This window comes from Octodon degus, unplaced genomic scaffold (genome assembly GCF_000260255.1).
Source record: "Octodon degus isolate 3935 unplaced genomic scaffold, OctDeg1.0 scaffold00050, whole genome shotgun sequence".
NCBI classification, from domain to species: Eukaryota; Metazoa; Chordata; class Mammalia; order Rodentia; family Octodontidae; genus Octodon; species Octodon degus.
This window is the reverse complement of record NW_004524626.1, coordinates 12621387-12633121: the sequence shown is the minus strand read 5'-3', so window position 1 is coordinate 12633121 and position 11735 is coordinate 12621387. Positions and strand designations below refer to the sequence as shown.

The 11735-nt window shown below is 43.6% G+C and overlaps 2 protein-coding genes across 2 annotated transcripts in view; one reads left to right on the top strand and one right to left on the bottom strand.

Moving 5' to 3' along the window:
- On the top strand, positions 1-1247 carry LOC101561661 (keratin, type II cytoskeletal 8-like). Its single transcript, XM_023716786.1, has one exon. The coding sequence runs from the start codon at positions 1-3 to the stop codon at positions 1012-1014; it is 1014 nt and encodes a 337-aa protein (XP_023572554.1). The 3' UTR covers positions 1015-1247.
- Positions 1-11735, bottom strand: part of LOC101561263 (zinc finger protein 778-like) — a 65435-nt gene that overhangs the window by 25165 nt on the left and 28535 nt on the right. The window contains 3 exon segments of the mRNA XM_023716929.1: positions 8907-8949; positions 9024-10032; positions 11397-11479. Coding sequence (XP_023572697.1) covers positions 8907-8949; positions 9024-10032; positions 11397-11479 — 1135 coding nt within the window.

The window sequence follows — 11735 nt, the reverse complement described above, 5'->3', positions numbered from 1 at the left end:
ATGGACAACATGTTCGAAAGCTACATCAACAACCTCCGGCGGCAGCTGGACTCACTGGGTCAGGAGAAAATGAAGCTGGAGGCGGAGCTTGGCAACATGCAGGGGCTGGTGGAGGACTTCAAGAATAAATATGAAGATGAGATCAACAAGCGTACAGAGATGGAGAATGAATTTGTCCTCATCAAGAAGGATGTGGATGAAGCTTACAAGAACAAGGTGGAGCTTGAGTCACGCCTGGAGGGGCTGACTGATGAGATCAACTTCCTCAGGCAGCTGTATGAAGAGGAGATACGTGAGCTGCAGTCTCAGATCTCGGACACATCTGTGGTGCTGTCCATGGACAACAGCCACTCCCTGGACCTGGACGGCATCATCGCCGAGGTCAAGGCCCAGTACGAGGAGATCACCAACCGCAGCCGTGCCGAGGCTGAGAACATGTACCAGATCAAGTATGAAGAGTTGCAGACTCTGGCTGGGAAGCATGGGGATGACCTCCGCCACACGAAGACTGAGATCTCTGAGATAACCCGCAGCATCAGCCACCTGCAGGTGGAGATTGAGGCCCTCAAAGGCCAGAGAGCATCCCTGGAGGCTGCCATCGCTGATGCCGAGCAGCGTGGGGAGATGGCCATTAAGGATGCCAATGCCAAGCTGGCCCAGCTGGAGGCTGCCCTGCAGAAGGCCAAGCAGTACATGGCCCGGCAGCTGCGCCAGTACCAGGAGCTCATGAATGTCAAGCTGGCGCTGGACATCGAGATCGCCACCTACCGCAAGCTGCTGGAGGGCGAGGAGAACAGGCTGGAGGCTGGGATGCAGAACTTGAGCATCCACATGAAGACCACCAGTGGCTATTCAGGAATGGTGAGCTCACCCTATGGGGGACTCACAAGCCCTGGCTTTGCGAGCATCCAAAGCCCTGGCTTCACCCGTACCAAGTCTGCTGTGGTTGTGAAGAAGATCGAGACCCGCGATGGGAAGCTGGTGTCTGAGACCTCGGATGTCCTGCCCAAGTGAATGGGCCACAGCAGCCGCTCCAGCCCGCACCTCTCACGAGGCCGCCCCAGAGCCCGTGGGGAGACAGCTGTACAAGGGAGCATTGAGAGCAAGAGACCCACCTGAGGCTCAGCTTAGCCCTTAACCCACCCTTGGGGGGACATTACTGCCTGGGGTACCCCTTCTTGCCCGTACTCTTCACCAAAACCCAATTCAATTGTTTTTTCCAAAATAAAGCCTGGTTTTGCCACCTGAAAAAAAAAAAAAGAAAGAAACAATAGTAATAAAAACTGTAACAAGAGCTGTTACAAGAATTGGGAAACAAACAGGAAATGAAGTATACTAGCAGGTGGGTGGGATTTTGTGCTAAAATACATCAAACAAAGAACCTAGAGCATCAAAGAATAAAAGTTTCTGTAATATAAACAGTGAACTTGCTACACACAGTCATTCTCCAGGAGCACTCAACTTCAAGAGCGCTTCCCTCCCCTGTTCTTAACTCTTCCTGTTCCAACCAAGAGATGAGGCTGGGTTTAAGGAGCTCACATCCTGTAGGTGGAGAAAGAGACAGACACAGAGTGGAAGAGATGCAGGGCCTTCCCCAGTTTCAGGAAATAATAGTTCAGATAAAAGCAATGAAATAATTCAGAAAACATGCAAACATCCCCTCTGTTTTGCCCTATAAAATTTGGTATCTCAGAATAGTGAAACCAAAACTCAGGCTTACATTCACATTTATAAAAAATTAAGACTTTTACCTCAATAAAAGACAAAGTACATGAAATAGAAACCTTCATTTTCAAGGGGGAAATGACTATACCTGTGAATTTGTTTGCGTGGGGGTGGGGGGTGCTAGGAAAGGAATCCAAGATCTTGCCCAGCTAGGAAAGTGCTCTACCTCTGAGCTATACCCACAGCCTGTACAACTGTGATTCTAAAGCATTACAGAGCATCAGGTGCACCTGGACAGCCTGCACAACACAGATGGCCAGGACCATCACTAGGCCTGATGGAGACGAGCATGTACTCATCAGTAACAGTGATGCGATGTTCTTGATTTCAGACCACATTCTGAGAACTCAAGTGTAGAGTAAAGCCTACAACGGCAGGGCCTCCATCTCTGTTATGTCTCACCACATCCACAGTTGGTATCACTGATCCTGCAACACATACTGAGTACTTACAGCACTCGGCACAACCTGTTCCTTAAGAGGCTACAAGGCCTGACAGCGGTCTTATCCACAGCAGCCAGGTTCTGGAAGTTCTCCAGCATCACGTCACTGTACAGTTTTCTCTGAGATGGGTCCAGTGAAGTCCACTCGTCCAGGGTGAAGTCCACAGCCACATCCTCAAAGCTCACTGCCTCCTGTATCAGCACACACAGGCTGCTTGAGCCAAGTAACATACTCACCCATGTGCACAGGAGAATGAGGAAGGGACACCAGTGGCTGCATTGGGTTCTGAGGCCCCCACTGCCTACCCAGGGCTCCGTGGTCCCAGGGGCTCTTCCCTCTGTCCACACTCATTCACTATGGCTCTCTTCTGTCCACACGGCCTTAATGGCCTTTCTTACACATGATCATATCACACTGCAACTAGACCAGATGCTCATCTTATTTCCCCTTTGACCACACACACTTAAGCACACTGCAGAGGCCTGATAAATGTGAGGAAGGAGTAAATTCTTGAGCTGAAAGAACAACGTCACATCCCTCACCACCTGACAAGATGTTCAGCAATGTCAAAAGCATGCAATCAGGATGATGGGGGAAGACCGGTTACTAAACATGAAATACTGTGGTGTCCAATGTAGTCCCTTATCAGTGTAAGTGGCTCCTCTCCCTGGGGAAATTCAATGAGGGACTTGGCCCTTAAATGAAGCTTTAGATCTATCTCTTTAATAAACAGATAGAGAAACAGACAGATGCTGTAGAAATGATTCTCAAGAGAATGATATCCCCTAGTGAATGTAAGTTTATGATTTTACAGATCTATGTCCACATATCTGATACCAATTTGACAGATGGTCAGTCATCTTTTTTGCCTATTTTCTTCATGTAGGGAGATTGGACCTGTCTAAAACAGACTTCATGAAAGAAAAAGAAGACATATGAGAACCACGAGTTGGCCATGATTCCCATATTTACATGCCTACAAGATATCCCATTCTGCTTCAAAATCTCCCTACATATGAGACTGAGGACACAGCCCAGTAGTTCAGTGCCTGCCAAGCTTCCAGGAAGCCCTGGATTCAATCTCCAGCACCACGCAACACAACAAAAATGCAACAAGGAAACAAATCACTTTCTATTGGAGGGGTTGTGGGGAAAAAGGAACCCTTCTACAGTGTTGGGGGTAGTGCAGACTGGTACAACCACTATGGAAATCAGTGTGGAGATTCCTCAAAAAGCTAGGATAGTAAGTCCCATTCAACCCAGCTCCTCCCCTCCTAAGTATTTTTTCAAATGAGCTGAAAACATCATACCACAGTGATTTATGTAGATCCATGTTGATAGCTGCACAATTTGTCATACATAGTTAAATATTGGAAACAACTCAAATGCCCATCAACTGAGGAATGGATGAAAAAGGTATAGTATTTTTATACAACGGAGTATTACTCAGATATAAAGAAAAAGATAAACTCAAGGCTTTAGCAGGTGAATGTGTGCAACTAGAGGCCATACTCATAAGTGAAATAAATTAGCCCTGCACTGCAAACATTGCATTGTCTTGCTAGTGTAAGAACCTGAAAGAGTAAATAAGAGCTGAAAGGGACAATAGATACTGTAAAAGGGAAAGAATTAGTTCAATGGGAAGGAAAACCTGTGGTGAGGAAAAGGACAAAACAAAGAAGGGGAAAAGATATATTTATGTATATACACAAGATAGCTTGCATAATTGTACTTCTGATTTCTGCTGGTCTATTAAAAGGAGCAGTTAATGCCTAAATTTCTTTTTCTTTTTCTTTTTTATCCTCTTTCCAGTTTTTCATGTTTATATCTATCTAGTCATCTAAACAACTAATTTGAAGATAATATTATGTAATACATCAACCATCGTTGAATTCTTATTATTTTGTTTGGTTAAATTCTGTATCATTTTTAATGTTTTTGGTTTTCCCTTTCTTTTACCATTTTGTATTCCTTTCAAAAAATGAACTAAATGCCCCCATACATCCCTGCACAATCAGGAAAACTTCCACAAATACACTTTATTCTCATGAAATGCCAGACTAGCTACTACACGTAGAGCCAGAAAAGGATACTGTGCCATACTGACCACCAGGAAGAAGGTCAGAGGCTCAGGATCCCTAAGGAAAGTTAACCCTGGGTAAATATGCCTATATATCCATGGGAAAGCTCGGCAGACCAAGTCAGGTGCCTCATCACTTATGCACAGCCTGCAGAGCACTGGGGAGCTGATGCAGCAGAATCGACGCAAGTTAGAGGTCAGCCTGGACTACAGAGAGGGAGACCCTGTCTCAAACAGGAGAAAGAAGAGCTCTCAAGCCAGCTTTCTCCCAGGACGCACCTGACTAGACAGGTCTGTGAAACTGGAGGGGATAGTGCTGGAGTCCAGAGAACTTCACTTGGGAAGAATTCCTTTTGGGAGACGGGGGTCGTTTACAGTACGCTCTGGACACTACTAAAATTGTCTCCAGGCAGGACCCATAGGGGTGATGGCCGCGGGCGCACACCTGACCGGAAACATGTGCCCTATGTCCTTCCGCCACACCTTTTTCCACCAATTCCTCCATCTCCCATGGCCTGACCAAAATTGGCTTGAAAACCAAACTAAGGAAAAACGACTTGACCACGGAGAGCTAGCGAGGAGCGGTGACATCGCTTCCACTTCTCACCCGGGACCGGAAGAACAGGGTCGCTTGGCTCAGACTCGCGCACCTGGGACCGCTGTCAGGCAAGGTAATCCCACTTTTCTCCACTTGGGTGCAGATGGGCTCGGGGATGGAGCCGCAGCCAGGGCTGGACGCAGATACCCGGCCCGAGGCCAGGGTTGAGGTTGGAGCCAGACGTGGGGTCGTGGCTTGAAGTGGGCCACGCCCACGCGGGGTTTCCTGGGTCAGGGAAGCCCTAGGCAGGCTGTCCTAGAAAACGCGAGCAGGAGACCCAGAGACAGGTAGACTTTTGTGAAAGCAACTGGGTGTTTGTTTAACTACTTGGGTGCAGGTAGACAAAGAGTGATAAAGCAGTCTGCCCCGCAAAGGAGAACTGTGTGTCTTTTACAGGGATGCAAAGAGGGCAGGGGGAAGAATTAACAAACATCTGCTATTAAACTTTTCTAGCAGGCTTGTATCTCAATGGGCAAAGTCCTTGAAGTGCCCCTTGTACATTTTTAGGGTTTCTGCAGAGCCTGCAAAATTCCTTATTCTGGGGGCCGGGGAGGTAGCTCTGTGGTCTAAGCCCCTGCCTGGCAAGTGCAAGGACCGAGGTTCGATGCACGGTACTGAATGCTGTTCATGCACGCGCTTTGGTGGTGCACACCTGTAATCCCAGGCGCTGGAGAGGCTGAAACAGGAGTATCAATCACTAGGAGTCCGATCTGCGTAGTGAGACCCTGTACCACACAAATAAAAGATTTTTTTTTTTTTTTAGTTCCTTATCTCCTTTTCTGTGTTTGCAGATGACTGCCACTGGTGCTGAACTGAATTCCCTGAAGAGTAAGTACTTCTCCTGGTATTAACTTGGGGGCTGGGAGAGTTAGGCTAGGTTGAAGACTTGTGCCAGTTGGTTATAAGGCTGCTGGATTTGGCAAAAAAGAAAAAAAAAAAAGTCGATCTAGTAGTGAGACCCTGAACACCCTGTAAACCCTTCCCTAAAATTAAAAAAAAAAAAAAAGTGCAAATAGCCCAATAATGGTATATCTACTAGCCTTAAAAGGAAGCGAACGTCTGACATGTAATAATACATCCTGGGTGAACCATGAAGACACACTTACTGAAGAAGTCAAATAATGACTTCATTTTATGAGGTACCCAGAATAGTGAGATTATTACCCATGATATGTGGGTGTTTGTCAGCAGAAGGGGCTGAAAGGATTGCGTAGTTACTTATTTGATGGTACAGTTTCATTTGGGGAACATCAAAGTATTGCAGACTAATAATGGTAAAAGGTGCACAACAGTATGACTCTAAGTAAATCTGTGACTATTTAAATTTTGTGCTGTGCATACTGGTGCATGCCTACAATGCCAGCACTTAGGAAGCTGAACCAGGCGAATCACTAGGCATGTGAGTCCACTCTTGAGTACATAGTGAGTTTAAGGCCAGCCTGAACTACATAGTAAGACCTTCCAAAAATAATTAAAATTACAAAATGAATTATTGAAACAGTAAATTTTATGTAGTAAAGTATATATTTTACCATATTTTTGAAACAAAGTTTCCCTGTGTTGCCCAGGCTGGGCCCAAATTTGGGATATCCCTGCCTCACCCTCCCAGAATGCTGGGACTATAGGTTTACACCACAGCAAACCTACGTGGCCTTATCACAGTGTCTAAGAAGGGAGGTTATGGAATGTAGCTCAGTGGTAAGAGTACCAACATATGTGTTCATTTTATTTAACAAACCAGATACAGGGTGCAGGGGGCAGTTTGAAGGGCATTGCTAAAAAAATACTCAACAAAAAATAGAAACGCCTTAAAGTGTCTGGAGTTTTATTACTAATAGGCTTATACATTCAGAAATGAAATTTTAAAACATTTTCAATCAACTCGTACATGTTAGATTTTTCAGTTAATAGTAAATTAGATACTGCATCAAGGAGTTCATCGTAGTTAAAAATAAATAAAATTTATTTGCCATTCCTCCACAAATTCAATCAGTTAAACACCTAATACTAAACAACTTCTCTGGGTGTTGCTAAGCAGGCCTAGAGCTTAAACCGAGGGCCTTATGTATAGTAAGCACATGTCCTATGGCAGCCAATAACAAGCAACAATGAAGGGCCTGATACTAGGGAGATATTAACAAGCAGGCCAAAGAGGGCTGTATATTCAAGATACCACTGTATACCAATGGCTCCCAAGGAAAGATAGTACTCTGACCAGACAAGCCAATAAGCACCTCAGGCATCTTATTACACAGACTGACCTAACTGAGCTTTCCAGAATGCTGGGATTAAAAATGTGTGTCACAATTCCTGGCTCACAGGGCATTTGCAGTAACTTTAGAAGAGTAAAATAAATCTTATGAACCAGATACATGCCTTTAATTCTAGTACTTCAGAGACGACAATGAGGATTGTTTGAGCCCAAATGTTTGAGACCAACCAGAGCTTATGAAGATCCAAACCCCGGCCCAAAAAAATAGTAGACGGGTCTACTCTTCTACATTGAGTGCAACACTTCATATATAAATGCACATTCCTCTCATAAGTTTCTTTTCTTCGAGTTCATTTTTGTACAGGGTGTTTTCAGATGAGGTGTAAGTGAATTCAAAGATATAAAAGACTATAGGGCCAGCCAAATAGCTCAGCGGATTAAAGCACCTGTTTAGGCAGATGCAGCAGCTGGAGTTCAATCCCCAGCATGCCTCCTGGCCCCGCCCCTCGGGCATGCTGAGACAAAGATTGAGACTAGGTGTGGTGGCACATGCCTGTAATTCCAGCTCTTGGGAGGCTGAACACAGGTGGATCACTACTAGTCCCATCCAATTAGGTAGTGAGACCCTGTAAACCCTTACTAAAACACACACACAAAAAAAGACTATAGTTACAGATGTACTCTTTTTGTGCTGATTTCCTTCCTCTTTCCAATCAACTGAAACTAAATGAAGGCTTTCCCACGTTCTCTATAACCTTAATACTTTCTGTACACTGGGTTCATATACAAATTTCATGGCTCATGGATTAAACTCTTTCCCACATTCTTTATCATATTAGCTCCTAGGGTTTTCCTAATAAAATGGCACACACTGAATGACTTTTTAAAAAAAGAATTTTATTGGCTTTCACTTCTAGAGTTTGAAACTCCAATATGAAATTATGGGTAGGGCTGGCTTCTGTTCCAGACTTCTGGTTTGTACATAGTCACCTTGTCTTTTTCACATGGTCTTCTCTTGGTGTGCTCTTCATTGTCTCTTTTATGCCAGGAGTAGGGACATAACACTGGGCTTTTTTACCAAGCTACATTCTCAACCCATTTTTTTTTATTCTGAGACATGATCTTATGAAATTACATGGGCTGGGCTTCAACTTTTAATGTAAGTGCCTCAGCATCCCAATATGTTGAGATGATAGGCATATGCACCATACATGACTTCACTTTCCTATTCTTACAGCATGACTGGGGATGCTGTATTAAAGACTCCTTCAACTTCATTCTGTTTTAGCCTCATTTTAATGACATTTTTGAAATCCAAGCGCTATGAGGAAGTAGGGGTTCAAACTCCAAACTACAAACTGAAGAAGGAACCACAGTATTTGAATCTGAACCTCTCTTCAGTGTAAGTTCGTGTGTGTGTGTGTGTGTGTGTGTGTGTGTGTAATTTCCCAGATTCTCTACATAAATACTGCTTCTCTGTAGCAAGATTTCTGATATAAATCTTTAGAATACAGCAAAATCTTCCCCCCCCTCCGACTCATAGAATCATCACCACTATGAACTCTTGCATGTTTTTTAAGACCTGAGGACCAAAAATGTTCCCAAATTCCTTCCATTTGTAGGTTTCTCCCAGAGTTGATCTGTATCTTCAAAGTTAATAGGATAACTTTAAGCTTTCCCACTCTTCTTACATAAATAGCTCCTCTTCACTATTCCTTTATTCAGTATTCCTTCATTCATGATTTGGCAAGGAACTTAAAAGAACTGAGGGCTTTCCCACACTCCTTATGTTCATAGGGCTTCTTTGCAGTGTGAGTTCTTTCATATAACTGAAATAAATGGGAATACCTGAAGGATTTCCCACATTGTTTACATTCACATGGTTTTTCTCGAGTACAGAGTCACGTGTGATGGGTAACACACGTGGGAAACTTTCCCACATTCCAGACGAATAAGATTTTTTGGCACTGTGAGTCTGCATGTGATGATTCAGACCAGAGGAATGAGTAAATGCTTTCCCACATTCCTTGCACTTAAAGGGCTTCTCTCCAGTGTGAATCCTCAAATGTTTGCTAAGATTTGAGGAAATAGCAAATGCTTTCCCACACTTAACACATTCAAAAGGCTTCTCTCCAGTGTGAGTTCTCATGTGTTCCTTGAGGCGGGAGGATCTGGCAAATGCTTTCCCACATTCTTTACACGCATATGGCCTCTCTCCTGTGTGGATGCGGACGTGCTTGGTGAGCTCTGCATTCTGAATGAAGGCTTTGCCACAATCTGTACATTTGAAGGGTTTTATCCCACTGTGAATTTGAAAGTGATCGTGAAGGCACGAAGAGTTCCTGAAGAATTTCCCACACAACTTACACTCGAACAGCTTTTCAACAGTGTGTCTTTTTACATGTTCATTAAATTGAGAAGATGTTGTAAAGACCATCTTGCACTCCTTACATTCGTAGGGGTTCTCTCCATTATGGGCTCCCATGTGAATATTAAGGTAGGCAGAATACCTGAAATCCATTCCACAGTTCTTATCCTTGTAGGATTTTTCTCCATCCTGAGTTTGCATCAGTACAGCAAGGCTGTTCGAGTGAAGAAAATCTATCCTTCTTTCATTGAGTTCATGGAGTTTGTTTCCACTCTGTTTTCGGTTGTCATTCTGAATGTCTGACTGATCAACAAATGCTTGCCCGCAATCACTGGCTACAAAGAGTTGGTCCTGAGGGAACCTTCTTGGGTAAAGGACAACTGGAGGTTGGCTGAAGGTTGGCTCATGCTGATTTGACATAGAAAGTTTCTCTCCAGTAGAGATTTCTTTGTCCAGAGGAAGGATGTCTATTGCATACTGATCATACTCAGAAGTGCTCCCTTTATTCTCCGGTGCTATATATGACTTGAGGGCCGGGTGTCTACTGATGAAGTCCCTAAAATGCTTCAAATCACAGAGTTCTGCTCCATTGTGGCTTCCTGCCTGTTGATAAAAAGATGAAGACTGATTCAAAGATTTTATGGGTTCATTAAAAGACACCTTGCATCCAAAGACAGACACATTATAATGATTATCTCAGTGTGACCATTTGCATCACATTGACAGACACCTTGCATCCAAAGACAGACACATTATAATGATTATCTCAGTGTGACCATTTGCATCACATATATACAGCTCCTATTCAGTTGATTTATAGTTTGAGTCTTGCAGTGTTGCCCAGGCTGGCCTCAAACTTCTGGACTCAGGCAATGCACCCTTCTTAACCTCCCAAATAACCAGGACTACATGCATTGTTATGGCTTATATAGAGATGTCCCCCCAAAAGCCTCCTGTGGTCATAGAAGAGATTTTAGGAAAGTGGCTGGATCTATGGTATATATCCTGGGATTAAGGGTATGATAGTGGATTAAGGGTGTTTACTACATTAGCTCACTGATTGGTTTAGCATATTTCTATGTGTGGATAATGGAAGGGCTCACTGTGGGTGTAGGTAGCTCCACCTCCAGGCAGGTAGGGTGGAAGGGATAAAAGGGAGAGGCAATATGGTGGTGTCGCTGCTTCACGACTTTGCAAGCTTCTGTTTGCCATACATAGTTGCTCCTTTGTGATTCCCCTCTACCATGTCACCCTGCGTTGGAGCCAGTCGACTATGGACTAAAACTTCTGCAAATTGTGAGCTCAGTAAACCTTTCCTCCCTTCATTTGTGGATACTAGGTATTTTGTCATGCAGGAAAGTAAAGTAAATAAATCCAGCACAAGTCACTACATCTGGTTTGTTGATTTCCTCAGGGTACAATGCATGGAAGCTGTTGCTAGAAACACTGCCACCTACTTTAATTTTAAAAAGATTTCTACATGATTTCACAAAAATCTTAAATTATTTAGCTTATCTGGGAATATGTACTTGTAGGAACTCTGAAGTAAGAAGCTTAAACTTTTGGGGATCTTTCAAATTTATCACACTCCAGGCTTCCCTCTACAGATGCTACTTTCTGACTCTCTTAATTCAAGGTAACTTCTATCAAATATCTCTCTTTTGATTTTAACAGAACTCCTAATCTTTTCTAAATGTAGAAAATTGATGTCCTATTACTTGGGCATCATAGTACACACTTTTAATCACAGCAGTGAGGAGGCTGAGGCAGGAGGATCACCATAAGTTCCAAGCCAGCCTTGACCACACAGTGAGGTCAGCCTGAATTAGAGTGAGACCCTGTCTCAAATAAAAGAAAAATAAAATAGACAGACAGGCAGGCAGACAGACAAGACAGACAGACACAGAGACAGAAGGTGAAGGGGGGAGGGGAGGAGAAAGAAGGGGACAAGAGAGGAAGGTCAGCCTTACCATAAATATCTCTCTGGAGGTTTGTCCCCTCAATAAATCCTGATGAAATGTTGATCCTTTGGTTTTAGATCTCACTTTCCATTCTAAAGTCAAAGAAAGAAAAAAATGGTAAAGGTTTTGGAGACAGACATTGCAGTACAAGAAAGAGATGAAAATGATAGGGTGCATTTCTGCTTTTAAATTAAAGACTTAAAAAAAAAAAATAGTACCAAGATACATGTGGTGGCAAATGCTTCAGAAGCTGAGGAAAGACGATCACCATGAGTTCAGGGTGAGCCTGCACTACAGTGTGAGTTCAAGGCCAGACTTAACTTCATAGTAGGATCCTATTTCAAAATG

Excerpts from the sequence above, each read along its gene's own strand:
- LOC101561661 (XM_023716786.1), top strand. The coding sequence starts at position 1 with ATGGACAACATGTTCGAAAGCTACATCAACAACCTCCGGCGGCAGCTG.